General features: G+C 41.1%; 1 protein-coding gene across 5 annotated transcripts; it reads right to left on the bottom strand.

Annotated features, from left to right (window-relative positions):
* Positions 1-273: 273 nt before the first annotated feature.
* Positions 274-12,548, bottom strand: LOC106026755 (zinc finger protein 717-like). Of its 5 annotated transcripts, XM_023563335.2 has the most exons (6): positions 12,411-12,541; positions 10,339-10,436; positions 9,374-9,514; positions 3,630-3,756; positions 3,299-3,391; positions 274-2,705 (listed from the first exon to the last, which is right to left on the bottom strand). In XM_023563335.2, exons 3-6 carry the CDS (start codon positions 9,428-9,430, stop codon positions 1,267-1,269), a joined length of 1,716 nt encoding a protein of 571 aa, XP_023419103.1. In that variant the 5' UTR covers positions 9,431-9,514; positions 10,339-10,436; positions 12,411-12,541; the 3' UTR covers positions 274-1,266. The 5 variants fall into 5 exon arrangements, with proteins under 5 accessions (XP_023419103.1, XP_013003694.1, XP_063090511.1 ...); XM_013148240.3 differs by lacking the exon at positions 10,339-10,436 and having other exon boundaries at positions 12,411-12,548; XM_063234441.1 differs by lacking the exon at positions 10,339-10,436 and having other exon boundaries at positions 12,379-12,538.
* Positions 12,549-14,860: the final 2,312 nt, after the last annotated feature.

The raw sequence follows: 14,860 nt of genomic DNA, 5'->3' as shown, positions 1-14,860 counted from the left end.
TCCAGACCTGTTTCCATAGATGCAGGTAGCACCTCCCAATCACAATTATTAGTAATAAAAAAAAAACCCTGTAGAAACAGTGAAATGCATCATGGTAGGCAATATCACCACTCGTATTTCACTGGAGTATAAAGAAATATTCCTTATCTTTGATATTATATTTAATATTTGTATTTTAAAACTTAGATCTCTATTAGATAAATTGGCAGGTTTTTCTTTCATTGCAAATTCTGATACATAAAAATGTGTATTTTTATTAAAAGCCTTCACATATTAAGGATATAAATTTATTTTATTCTCACTTTCCAGTGATGTCACTGCATGATAAAGGCATTCCCAAATTTGTTCCATTTTTTAATATCTCCACATTTTAAAAAATTCTTCCAAAACTGAAGCCAGGCGTGGTGGCTCATGCCTGTAATCCCAGCAATTGGGAGGCTGAGGCAAGAGGATTGTTGTGAGTTCGAGACCAGCCTAGGCTACAAAGTGAGCTCAAGGCCAGCCTGAACTGCACAGTGAGACCCTGTCTCAAAAAAAGACAAAAAAAAAATTCTTCCAAAAACTGACTTGGGGTCTAAAAATGACACCACCAAGTTTTGCGCTGTATACATTTTCTCATAAAAGAACTGGCTTACCAGTGACACAGATCACATAAAAAATGGAACAGCAGAGTACAGATTTACTTCTCCCTTTCAGAAAAAAATGAGGGGTACAGAGATACAGCTGGGAAGATCTTTGTTCTCTTCAATTGTCTTAACCCAGTGATCTTTTCGTATTTATCTCCCAAGGTCATCCTGAGAATTACCCACACTGCAGTTCTCAAGACATGAGGAATCGGAGAAATGCATAGTCACTGCCTTTTATGATGACATGCCACTCATCACTGTCTATATTGTCCAAGAATAACTTTGTTGACCAGTGACGGCCAAAATAAATTAAAGCCAGAAATGAAGACTGCATTAGAGAGAGAAAGAAACGGTTTTAGGAGACATGACCAGTCTCTGCAGTGAAAATTTTTCCATTATGCACTGATGCGTGATTTCTGAGGAAACAATTCCATGTTCATAGTTGTCTCCCTTGTAAGCTTTTTAATGCCTGCTATGACATCTGTAAAAGATTTGTCCTCTTGAAACACATTCATAGGGCTTCTCCCAGGTGTGGTTACCTTAAGCTTAATGAGCTTTAACTTCTGCTCAAAGTTCTCCTCACCTTGATTACATTCATATAGTTTCTATCCTGTGTGGTTGTTCTAGTGTACAGTGGGCCCTAATGGAAGAAACTTCTCCGATATTGTTGTCGTTCATATAGTTTCTGCCCTTTGTGAGAACCCTGATGGACAATGAGGCTTGACTTCTGGCCAAAGGTTTTTCCACATTCATTACACTCAAAAGGTTTCTCTCCTGTGTGAGTTCTCAGGTGCCGACTAAGGTTTGACTTCTGGGAAAAGGTTATTCCACACTGGCCACATTCATAGGGTTTTTTCCCAGTATGGATTATCACATGTTTACTGAGATATGATTTCTGGCCAAAAGTTTTTCCACAATCACTGCACTCATAGGGTTTCTCTCCAGTGTGAGTTCTCTGATGCTTCCTGATGTAGGACTTCTGGCAAAAGGTTTTACCGCATTCATTACATTCATAGGGCTTCTCGCCAGTGTGAGTTCGCTCATGTATAGTGAGTGCTGGTTTATGGTAGAAACTTCTCCTACACTGTTTACATTCATATGGTTTCTCCCCTGTGTGAATACACTGATGTGTTCTGAGATTTGACTTCTGGCCAAATGCTTTTCCACATTCGTTACATTCGTAGGGCTTCTCTCCTGTATGAGTCCTCAGGTGACTGGTAAGGTTTGACTTCTGGTGAAATGTCTTTCCACACTCATGACATTCATAGGGCTTCCTGCCAGTGTGAATTACCTCATGGATTGTGAGAGTTGACTTCCGGCTGAAGGTTTTTCCACACTTATTGCATGCATATGGCTTTTCCCCTGTATGCATTCTCTCATGGACGATAAGGTCTGACTTGTAGCTGAAGGATTTCTCACACTGGTTACATGCATAGGGTTTTTTCCCTGAATGTTTCTTCTGATGTATTATAAGGTCTAATTTAGTAATGAAGGTTTTCTCACATTCACTACATTCACAGGATTTCTCCCCCGTGTGTGTCTGACGTGTGGTGAGATCACAGTTTTTATGAGTTTTCCTCCCTACCTTAGCATTGAGAGCTGACTTCTCACAGGTTTTCCTAGATTCATTATGCTCCCAGCAGGCCTGTCCCATAGGAACCCTGTTATATGTAATACAGTCCTTCAGCAATTTTGCCTCCTTGCTGAAGGCTTTCCATTGTCCGCTATACTGAAAATCTGGCAGCCCAGTTGGAATCTTGGAATGCTGACCCAAATGCTCAGCATGTCTCAGGTACTTTCCAGTTATATTACACAAATGAGTTTTCTCTCCAGCAACCATCTCACCAGGCTCACTGGGAAGATGTATGTTCTGACAAACAATTTCTTCAGGTTTCAATACTGAATAGTTTCCATTATTTATAATCAAATCTGAAACATGGCTAGAGTTGAAATCAAAAGTATTTCCTAATTCAACTTGATTTTCAGTTGACGTATTCTTGTTGGTGATTACAACTTGCCACATATGTCTATCTCCACTTTGGTGGCTGGTCTCAATTATGTCATCCACTCTTTGGACATCTAAAATGAAAAAAAATGTACATCAATAACATCTAAGCATTTTCTATGGAATGCTCATAGTAAAATAAAAGAGCTTCTCCCTGTCTTACTGGGATAACATTTTATGAAGTTAGAATTGTTACCAGTTTATAGTATGTAGCTTTTCTTCCTAAATAATGTAATAGATTGCACTGGTAGATTTTCTAATGTGAAATTGTTTTTCTTTGTTTCTATAAAAGGATTAGATTTGTACTAAATGTAAGAATCTATTTGGGCCAGGGATTTAGCTCAGCAGTGTAAGTGTCTACCTGGCAAGGTTGATCCCCAGTATAAAATTTTAAAAAAGGAAGAAGAAAGAGGAAAGAAGAAAGAAAAAAGAAGAGGAGGAAGAAGAATCATCACCATCATCTATTTAACCACCATCATCTATTTCACTATTCATCTATTTAAATTAAAAGGCGAGAATGTACATGCAACCTTGAAAACTATGTAATGCACATCTCTGATGGATGCAGACCAACTACCCTCAGGCCTGCAACCTGGGGAAAAGTGGCTGCCAACACCTGCTCAGTTCTCTTTCTCCCAGCCTCCTAGCCCAGAAAGCAGGGACTTACCTGAGGGGCTCAAATCTGGGGGTTCTTCTCCCATCCATGGCTCTGCTCCTTGTTCTAGTTTAAAGATCACTGCAGGTTTAGTGATGCAATGGCCTGTTAATGGGAAATAATATATTTGAGAAACTGCTATATCAGATTCTATGCAGAATGAAAAAAGCCCAGCTTCAAGCGCTGCTCAGTGAAGGTGCCAAGGCGAACCCTTTGTTAGAAAGGGGGAACAATCACACTCTTTATGGACTAGAAGCTGTACGAAATAGCATTGAATCTTACTAGCACTCACATGTTTACTAAGAAGGGGCCCGTTCCTGAGTGTGGCAGGGACTTCACTCACCCAGAAGCACCAGGCTGCGGTAGGTCTCTAGCATCACGTCCCTGTACAGGGTCCTCTGAGCATCGTCCAGGTCCTGCCACTCCTCACAGGTAAAGTCCACAACCACATCCTCAAAGGACACCAGCACCTGTAACACAACATTTCTCACCCATCAGCTCTGAATGACAAGGAGAATGTGAAGTTCTGACATTAGTGAGAATGGAGGTATTTATAATGCACATAGCTTGTTTTCTACTCCACGTTGTGGGAGAAAAGAAAATCAAAGAACTATTGTGCATTATATTTATTTCTTAATTACTAAAAATACTATTACCAGGGCTGGGGATTTAGCTCAGCAGCACAAGTGCTTGTATGACAAATGTGAGCTCGTGAGTTCGGTCCCTGTGTCCTCCCCGCCCCACCCAAAAAAACCCAAAAACTGATACCATACTTTTTTGCTAGAGATTAAAATATGACTAAAATTTTCTTCCTTCAAGGAGCTTACATTCAGGTATGAAGAAGAAATAAGTATGAATACATGGCCACCGTTCACTTCTTACATAAACTTATTCAGACATAATTTCAAAGCTAAAGAATCAAAAGGAGAAACCATAGTTGTTTTGTGTTACAGGCTTGCACTTCACTGAACTCCCAAAGCTGCTAGCTTTTCCCTCTGCAGACCAGGTCCTCCCCTGACTACAGGGCAACAGTATTACTGTGCCCAGTGGCACGGCAAGAACACGCTCACATTAATGAACAACCACAGTGTCATGTCTGGTGTCTGGTCTGGGATAGCACATAACACAACACTTAAGGAACCATCCAGTGCATGATTCTGCATTTATACTTGAATATATTCCAACAGAAACACAGGGTAGGCACCTGTCAATTTTTAGTTACGTTTAAGTTGACACCATGCACACAGCCGTCCTCTATGACCTTCCTGTGAGCCACATGACTCCCCATGTTTGCTCCAGGTGAGCACCGCGATACCCCAACCGGCAGGGTGTAAGTAACAAGGTCCGGGGAGAACAGATAGGTTTCCCGGGCAGCTCTGCGCTTCCACAGTCAGCTCCTAGAAGGGAAACCAGAAGGTTCCTGGGAGCATCAGAGGGGACAGAGCCAGGTGAGACACAGTGACCTCCAGCAGCACACAGAGAAGCAAAACCACACAAGAGGTAGGCAAGTCCTCAGCAGACCACACAGAAGAAAAAGCAAGGACAGAAGCTGCTGCCAATGTACTGAGAAGGGGCTAAAAAGGGACATTTTCCTTCCTGGCTGCCGGCATGACTGCCGCTAGCTACACACTGGGATCATAAAGTGGACTCTGGAAAGCAGAAGAAGACTTTGATGGCCAAGTGACACAGATGTTACACCATATTTAGAGAAATGTCCAGTACCTAATGTTGGATTTCAACTGCCAAATATATATATATTTTCCAGGCTTAAGGTGAGATGCAAACTGAAGATTAAAAAATGTGTAACAGCCTGAATTCATCAGAATGAATGAAATGATTTGAAGAGAAACTAAGAAATTAAAGGAGAAAAGTAAAAATAGTTGAAGAAACTAGAATTTACTGACAGAAAAGGAATTTCCTGAATTTATCTCACAAAGGAAAGTTCAATATAAGAACTCCACAATCAGTCATATTCTTGATGCAATGGAGAACAATTCTGATTGTCCACAAAGACATTGAAGAGATACTTTAAAAAATACTATTCTTGGGGCTGGGATTTAGCTCAGCGGCATAAGTGCCTGCCTTGCAAGCAGGCAGTCGTGACTTCGATCCCCAGTACCGGTAAAAATGAAAAAGACGAAGGAAAAAAAAAAAACATTCTTCATAAGTGAAATAAGACCCACATTTGTAAATATCAGTCTCTCTAGTGTAAAAAAAATAGTAACAAACTGAAAGAGTAGTAACATCCAAAATGTATAATAGAAACTGTGTAACGGAGGGAAAGTGCTCTAAAGGATATAACTGTATGTATGGTTAAGTGTGAGATAGATGATCATATTACTAAGATTTCATTAGATCATTGAACCGAATGACTTGCACTGTGAATGTCCACCTTTGATCCTTTGATTTTATAACTTGAACAACTATTTCTAAGAGGATAATATATATCTCATCAACTAGTAATTTCTTAGCGTTAATATTTTCTTCAAAACTATGTAACACCTTTACCCATTTTTGTTTTCTCTTGGTTTTTTCTTTAAATAAAAAAAATAAAAATACCATTCTAATATTATTAGTGTTTGGGCTCTTTACTATTTATTTATTTGTCTTTTTTTGTGTTTTTCTAGTAATTTGTTTTCTTTAGTTTTGTTTTTCTCACTAATACAGAAAGGATAGGTACACAGAAACTTATACATGCTTAAAATTTCTAAGCAGTTTATGAGAATCGATTTGGGGCTGGGGATTTAGCTAAGCAGTATAAACGTCTGCCTTGCAAGCGTCTGGTTGAGAGTTCGATCCCTGGTACCAAAGAAAAAAAAGTAAATGGGGAGAATCGATTATATAATGCACAATGAAATGAACAGCTACTTTGAAGAAAAAGAGACACTATGTTATCCATTGTTGATTCAGTAGCATCATGCTGTGAAATCCAGTAATACCATTATTCTTCATTCAGAGTGGTTTTAGTCTGTTTTGTTTTGTTTAATTTCAGCATACATGAAGGTATAGACAGCTATTTTGAAGAGGAGGAGAGACATTATGGCAGCCATTGTTGATTTCCCTATCGTCTGGTTTTGAAGACCTAATATGCCTTCATCACTCTGTTCTGATCAGTTTAATACTATTTTGTTTTGTATGAATTCATTGTGTGTGAAGATATGAACAACTATTTAGAAGAAAACAAGAGACATGGTAGCCAGTGATGATCTCCTATTGTCTTGCTTTGAAATCTGTGTCATTTACATTGTTTTCTTCTGATTGGCTTTGTTCTGTTTTGTTTAGTTTTATCCTCTTTAAAATAAAATTTAAAAAAAAAGAAGAAAGGAAAGGTTTTCAAAGTAGAAAAAATACCATTCTGGGGCTGGGGATTTACCTCAGCAGCATAAGTGCCTGCCTGGCAAGTGTTAGGTCACCAGTTCGATCCTTGGTACCAAATAAATAAAAATTAAAATTAAAAAAATAAAAATACCATTGTGCCAGTTGTGGTGGCACACACCAGTAATCCCAGCAGTTGAAAAGCTGAGCAGGAGAACTGCCATAAATTTGAGGTCACCCTGAGCTACACAGTGTGTTCAAGGCCAATCTCAACTACAGGACAGGACCCTGTTTCAAAAAAAAAAAAAAAAAAAAAATACCCAAACAACTAAAACAACAGAACACCACCTTAGCATTCAGTTCAGTTCTTCAGGTAAAGATTGCAGAAGCTGTTTCAGTTTGGATCTGGAACACCCTCTAATGGTTCATGGAATAAGCAGATACATTCAACCTGCAGCATGTCAGCCACGTGTGGTCCTGGACAGGTAGTAAGGTGGTCCTGCAGATGGTAAATTTAGCATTCTATCTAAGGTTTTTGGTATTTTTTTGATCCAATTGTGCTGTGCTCAAAAACAACCACACAGGTAGCAACAGAACGCTGTGCAGAACAGCACACAGTGCATTGCTAACTCCTATACCTGCTATAGTCAGTGGAATCAAAACCTGAGCCCAAGCCCCATGTATATCAGGTAGTCCACACACTGTGCAACACGGCAAGTAAAAAGCAATTATCCATAGCAATCTTTAACCACCTTCACCCATGTGGGCCTGTGCTCATGGGAATTTATTGTTATTAAGACCATTTCACAAAGACAAAATGAAAGAACTGAAAAGAGTCTGCAATAAAAATTTTCAAATATGTCCTGGTAATCCCTGAATGCTTTCTCCAACAAAATCCTGAGTCCTCAGGAATTTATACACTTGTGTTTGTACACCACATGGGCCATAGATCAGCACTACTCCCAAGGGACTGAACCTCATCACTGGGCAAACAGGCTTTTCAGGTTCTGCAAGAACTGACATTTCCAGAGTTACTGCATCAATCCACAAGCATAATCGACTCTCCTCCTACACTGGCACTATATGCAAATATTTGAATAAAATAGATGAATATTTAAAAGATGCAGATCACACCAGATGAGACAGATTTGATGGAGAGGAAGAGTAAGGGGGAAAATGTCTCATGTTACAGGGTTGCACCACTGGCAAGAAGGTGTGATACAGTATTAAGGGAAGAGAAGAAGTTCTGCTTCTCCTTTTGGATTTGTTAGCTTGAGGTACCTTCTAGGTAAAGAGATGTTCCAAAGGGGAGTTAAGAACTGAGCCTTGAAGTTCTGAGGGAATAAGTCGAAGCTGGAGAGAAGAGAGTGCAAATCCCAGGGAGCGAAATCTCTAAAGAAGAAATGCTGAGCACAAAGAATAGGATCCAAGTTGTGAAGAAGTTGGAGGAGCCATGTGAATGAGCAGAAAAATGCGAAAGAATTCAAGGAAACAGAAAATATGCGACAGGACTGGGAAGATAACTCAGCAGCACAGCACCTGCCTGGCAAGCATGAGGTTATGAGTTCAATCCCCAGGACAAAAAAAAAAAAAAAATCATTAAAAAAAGGGGGGCAGGGATTTAGTTTAGTGGCTTAAGTGCTTGCCTGGTAAGTGCAAGTTCCTTAGTTTGATCCCTGGTACCCCCCCAAAAAAGGAAACCTGTGACAGTCACTAACAAAGAAGTTCCAGGCAATCGTGGACAATAGTTAAAAATATGGCAATCAACTCTGGACTTAACTGCAATGCATGTTATTAATGAACTTATGAAAAGTGAACTAAGACAACACCGAGTGGGTTAAAGTACAAATCAGTAGTGGGGACATTTGCCGGGAAACACTGACCAGTCTGCCGTGTGTGCTGCATGTGGACACGGGCTGGGGCACAGGGACAGTCACTGAATGACTCATGGTCAGCTCAATCCTCCAGACATTTGAGCCTTCATCCATGAATCAGTCACTGCCCTGCAAAAGCGGCCTGGCAGCAGTGTCTTAGCAGCTCCAGAACAAGCTGATGAAGGTTTTCCTTGAGCACCAGGGAACTGTTTACACCGCGGAGTCCTGAGTCCTGGAAGTGGTTATTTCTGAGATGGTGGTGAAAAACCTTCTACTGTATCCTCTATGTGACCAGTGAAGATAACATTTTAGCTCCTGATGTAGCAATCACACGCCAGGACAAGTTACCCGCTCTCTTCCTGGGTTCCATCCCAATCATGAAACAAGTGTGTTGACTTTTTCTCACAGCATCAGAAAGGCCAGAGCTAAACTGTACTCCACACAGAGTTTAATACAGCACCCACAGCCACGGAGGAGACACCCATGTCCTAAACCCTTGGTTTTGTTAAGTTTCTATTCTCAAACTGAAATAGAGGAAATACTATAGATAAAATTCAAACCAGTCTTGGCTTGTTCTGCACAAAAGTAAGATCCAAATGCTACAAGGAAGCTGCCTGGATGCTGGCAACCATTCTACCTTGATTAGTCTGCAGTTTTGTGAACTTATTGTAAAAATTCATGATTGTGTATATACTATTTCACGTTTCAGCCAATAAAAAGAAAAAAAAATTTAAAACACAGATGTCTTTCAAGTCTTTATTTATGCTAATGACATTTTATTTATGTCCACTTCCATAAAGCTGAGTTTTTACACATTCTACAAGTTCATTTCAAGTAATGGACCTCAGAGAGCTGCTAAGAACACAACGCAAAACAAAGTGAAGGATGAATAACTCACCGGAGATTTATTCATTTTTTGCTGCTCTTTGAACCACACAGAGGACTCTGGAGGCATAGTTGAGAGAAGTCAAATATAAGTCGAGAAAGAACAGGCAGGCGTGGACCTAGATTATCCTCCTCAAAATACTTCACATATTAGCTGGAAAAGGTAAAACAAACAAATAAACCAACTCTGTGGGAGTATAATCCATTACTCTAGAAAGTGTAACAAAAGCCAGGCCAGGTGGCACAGTTCTGTATTCCTATCTACGTAAAAGGCGGAGGCAAGAATACCACAAGTTCAAGTCCGGGCTGGGCTACATAAGGAAACACCTGCATTATGCAGAGACCTTGCATCAAAAAAAAAAAGATGGGGGAGGAATTCATTGAAGACATAGCCACAAATTCACTCACTGGTAGAGATTAGATATAAAACTGATTACTAGGTTAATAAAAATATACATTATCAACTGATTTACCAAAAATTAATGTTCCCTGAAGAAATAACTAAATAATTTAAATTTAAAGTAATGTCACAGAAATGCCTGTGGACTATCTGAACTCTATTAATATCCCACAGAGCCCACATGACTATTTCCACTACATCTTTGGCTTTCACACACACCCAGTTTCCTGCAAAACATGCATGTGCACCTCAACATGTTGCTTCCGCCCGTGCTCAGACAGGAAAACAATGTATTTAATGTACACTTCTCATAATCCCAGTCCAGCACGGGTTCCCCATGGAGCACCTCCCTTTAACTCCCCAAAGACGAGACCCTGGGCTTTGCCATTGATTTGATTTGGTCAAGAAGATATCACTAAACCTGATGTAAACCTAAGCTTGAAAGGAATTGGCTCACTGGTGCTTGTCTTCCTGGATGCTGTCGGGCCTCGAGAAAGCCTGGGGCCACTGCACGGCAGACACAGGGGCCTCTCTAAGGGCCAGTACAGACACTTTTGGGAGGAGGGGTGTGAAGTCACCTGGAACCAGTCAACCTCAGTCAAGGATGAGGTGACTGAAGGCTCATCCGTGACCCCTGGCATCACCAGCATAGCAATCTTTCAGCTGACTCCAGCTCCTATGTTCACCAAAGGAAAGTGATCAAATGAAATGGTTTCTTCAAATTATTGTTGATTTATTACACAGCAAAGGCTGTTAGCTCAAAAAACTTAGAATTCAAAGTTTTAATGTCTTGGGAAGTAGTAAGAGAGTCTCCAGACACACCAAATACAATTTTTAAAAAAACCTTTTAAAGCATTATAAAAAATAAACAATAAACACCCAAAAGATGGACTGCTGTATGGCTGAAACCTAATGATTCAAACAAAGCAGTGCCTGGAGTTGAGAAGGATAAGGTTTTTACATCAGAAAAACAGGCTGTTACACAGATTATAAACCTTGAATTGTTTTCTCATTTGATAGGTTTTAAACTGAAGAGTGACACAGTCTAATTTGCTCTTTTAAAATAATGTAAAACCAGCTGTTACTATTTTCCCACAGAATTTGACTTTTAGGAAAAGACTACTGACATTAAATGGGAAACACACCTGTGATTCACCCTTTCAGTCACAAAATGCACAGAAAACATTGCAGACAATAAGGGATAGGCACGTTTGGGACAAGTATGAAACAACATTTTAGGGTTGGGATATGTAACACCTGGCAGACCATCAGCCAATCAGTATTATATACAGGGTTTGAACCACAGCACTACAAACACCACAGTAATAGCCAAGTGTGGTGGTCCACACCTGTAATCCCAGTACCTGGGAAGCTGAGGCAGGAGGATTGCTGTGAGTTCACTGCTAGCATGGGCTACAGAGTGCACTACACTGCAAAACCCACTCTCAAAAAACAAAACAAAACAAAACAAAAACTGGTCAAATCTGAATGTTCCTGCTAAACTGACCTCATCTCACCCAAATTACCTCAAAATTAAGGAAATAAAGCTCTTAAATGTGCAAAATAGATAACATTAGCCCAGTCAAGATGCACCTGACAGCTATACATCTGATGATCCTGAGCAAGTCACTAACCTGTGGGACACCGATTTTTTGCATCTTTCGTAAAAAGCACAAATACTTTTTAAGAAACATATTGGCCAATCCTTCCCGAACTGTGAGAGATAACAGAACAAAGGGATCACGGTCAGATGTCAAATCTGTTGATAGTTTACATTGCAGGAAAGTCACACCCAGGAAAGGAGGGGAGAATGGGTGTACAGAGAGCACCAAAGGTGGTCTTTTCGGGGCCACAGTGTATTGCTCCACAGCACGCCTTCAAGACCTCTCCTTTAAGAAACCTTGCCCAAGTCCTTGCCTATCTTCTCAGCCCAGCTTACGTCTTCCTTTGGAAGTTAGGCCAAACTCTCCAGGGGCACCCAGCAGTTACCCTTATGTTCTTCCATCTGAACAACCAGCTAGACCCTAGCTTGGCCTGGACCAAGCAGTTATTGATCCTGTAGGCTCCTGGAGACACTGTGCCTCTATTGTGAAGCCCTAACGAGGGAGCCAGCCCACACTGTTCTTCCAAACTTTAGCACACCTACATTTTTCTAAAGAAAAGCGGTTTATTACCCAGCATTCCAATCTCCCTTGCAAGCTGGTGAAATTTTTCTGTAAACCTAGAGCAGGATGCTAGTCAGGTTACACAATGCAGTAAGTGACCGTGTGCTGAAGAGACACTAAGACGTCCACAAACACAATTGCAGCACAAAGAGCCTCGGTCCGCACCCTATCATTTCTCTAGGAATGTTGGAGGGGTCCCACTAGGAACGTTAATCCTCTCAGCCCAAAGATGCGTGAATTGATGTCACAGTGCTGAGAACAGGCCCCTACGCCGCGGGGCCCGCAGCACCAACGACCACCTTCTTCACAGAGCTTCAGGAGGCGCTCTGGACGCCTGCAGCCGCACGCCCGGCCTCTGACACGCCTACAAAGCAGTCAGGAAAGCACAGCAGAGTCGCCCCTCCCCCGCCTGGGACCCGCGGACCCGGCCTTCACGTCGCTTCCCAGACCCACCCACGATCCCGCTCCCGCCAACAGCGGGATACCTGTCCCGCTCCCCAGGATCAAGGCTGCTCTCTCGCCCTCGTACCACCCTTCAGGGACACAGAACGTAACACCTCTGACAGAAGAGTAACTACACGGAGAGGCAGGACCCGGAACTTCCAGGAGAAAGTGACATAAGGGCAGGACTACGCGTGCGTAAAAGAAAGCCGGAAAGCTACTTCCTGTTCTCTAGAGACGTCATTGTGGGGGTTGGACTACATTTCCCACAACCCTCTGCGTGGTTCAGCCAGAACAAAGGGTGTGTGATATTTACTTGACAAAGAGACCAGCATCTGATGATTGACAATTGATCCCTAGCTGTTGGGGAACCACGGTTGGTTAAGTATTAGTTTCTTAAAGACCATATTAAAGCTGAGTGATGAGTCTATCGTATAACGATAACTTTTCACAGGCAAGCCCCAGCGCAAATTTAAGATGTTCTAACTGCTTGAAGTGTCTTGAACATACACTTTATCCTGACTCTCTTGAGCACTAATCCCAATTAATCGTTACACACTTGTTTATTGCTTCTGCCCAGAGGGATTGTTTCAAGCAACCATTCTAGACTCTGTCAAACAAAGAATGGCATTCTTCAAACAACACTTGGCTATGTCTATATCTGAGGAAGGTGGATCACAGGAGGACCATGGCCTGATCAAAGTGTTCTTTGGATGAGATTTCCAGATCCCTCCTCACACTGAAATCACATATAATGTTCTGCTACTTCCTAGCCTGTATTGTCCTGTCTTGGAACTTAGCCAGTGCTCTTTTGCAGTGTATCAATAAACTCTTTAACTTTTCTATACTACCTGACTGTTGCTAAATTCTTGACGTAGCTGCCTTCCATATGCTATCTCCCCCGGCACTAAACACATGGAATGAGATTGCTTTTTGCAATACTTGGATCTATCTAGGACTTCCCATGTTAGGCAAGTGCTCTACCCCCAAGCGACATCCCAACTTTTTAAAAAAAATTGATTGATTGATTAATTGATTGAATCTTGCAAAATATCCCAGGTTAACCTCAAATTTTGAATGATTCTACTTCAGTCTCCTGAAGCTGGGATTGCAAGTGTGCCTCACCACAACACAATGAAACTCTGTTCAATAAATTCTTTCAAAAACGCAGCACAATGAAGTATAGCTTTTTAGTTTATTTAAAATTACTGCAGTTATAAAATCATTCTACAGCATGAAAAATCACGTCTCTGTGTTACTTTTTGGTTTTTTGTTTGTTTTTGGTACTGGGGATCAAACTCATGACTGCGCGCTTGCAAGGCAGGTGCTTGTGCCACTGAGCTAAATCCCTGGCCCTCTGTGTTACTTTTAACCTTCTAACAAACCAGAAGTTCATATGGTTACTCTCTTCAAATCCATCTAAAAGGCTTTTGATCTAGATGGAGAGAGGGTGGCGCTTAACCTGTAATACCAGCTATTGAGGAGGCTGAGGAGGGTGATAGCAAATTGAAGCCAGCCTGAGCAATTTAGTACAACCCTGTTTCAAAAAAATACAGAATAAAAGAGCTGGGGATAGACCTCAGTGACACAGCACATGCCAGGCCCATTGTTCAGTCTCCAGTAACAGCAAAAAAATTGTTTGTTCAGGATGGATATGAAGAGATGGAACTACCCAGCTGGAAACATTGCGCTGTTGTGTGTCCTGGAATAAAACAGCAGGGTCATAATCCCTGTGCCAAGTCGCACCCCAGTGTCTGATACTTGCTCAAACTCCCAGTTCAACTCATCTTTCTACACAAGAAATCCTGGGGGGCCCGTTGTTTTTCTTCTTTTGTTGTTCTGTGTGATAATCCTGAACTTTTTTGCTTGGTTTCTGCCATGGACTCTTTTTCCTTACTTTTGGGTGTATTCGGATTTTCATTTTTCTTTAGCACATATTCACAGTACATAATGACTACATTTGTCATGAGGGAATTGGAACATGTATACAGGACATCTTAATTCTTCTATCATCCTCTTCTTCGATCCATCCCTGCTCCCTCCAATTCTTGTTACCTTTCCCATTTGAAAAACTTCTGCCTACTTCCTATTATCATTTTTTTGCTCCTTATTTATATTTTGAGTTTCTCTTACAAGAGAAATCATGCAATATTTGAGCTTGTATGTCTGATTTATTTCCCTTCACATTATGGTCTTGAGCTGCATCAATTTACCTACAAATGACTCAAGCGTAGCCTCCTTTATTTCTGCCACAGACATAACAAAAATTCCATACAGGAGTTGTCAAAGCAACAGCTACTACTGCTGTTCCACTTCAAGGAAGCCCCTGCTTCAATTACCTAAATTATTATGGGCTTGAGTGTGGGATAGGCAGTCAGGGAAGGCGATGAAGTTCTGATTGTCATTATTGGTGGCTTGTCTCAAAAAGCAAACAAAAAGTGCTGTTCACTGAACTTTCTCAAAAACACCAAAAAATAGAGTATAATTCCACTAA

This window comes from Cavia porcellus, unplaced genomic scaffold (assembly GCF_034190915.1).
Source record: "Cavia porcellus strain 051 isolate PalLab524CR breed Dunkin Hartley unplaced genomic scaffold, mCavPor4.1 scaffold_23, whole genome shotgun sequence".
In the NCBI taxonomy this organism is placed as follows: Eukaryota; Metazoa; Chordata; class Mammalia; order Rodentia; family Caviidae; genus Cavia; species Cavia porcellus.
Note: the sequence above shows the minus strand (reverse complement) of the source record. Positions and strands in the feature narration are given on the sequence as shown.

Excerpts from the sequence above, each read along its gene's own strand:
- LOC106026755 (XM_013148240.3), bottom strand. The coding sequence starts at position 9,430 with ATGCCTCCAGAGTCCTCTGTGTGGTTCAAAGAGCAGCAAAAAATGAAT. Across the intron at positions 3,392-3,629 it reads CCGCAGCCTGGTGCTTCTGG|GCCATTGCATCACTAAACCT; the intron begins GTGAGTGAAGTC and ends TCCCATTAACAG. Across the intron at positions 2,706-3,298 it reads CCCAGATTTGAGCCCCTCAG|ATGTCCAAAGAGTGGATGAC; the intron begins GTAAGTCCCTGC and ends TTTTCATTTTAG.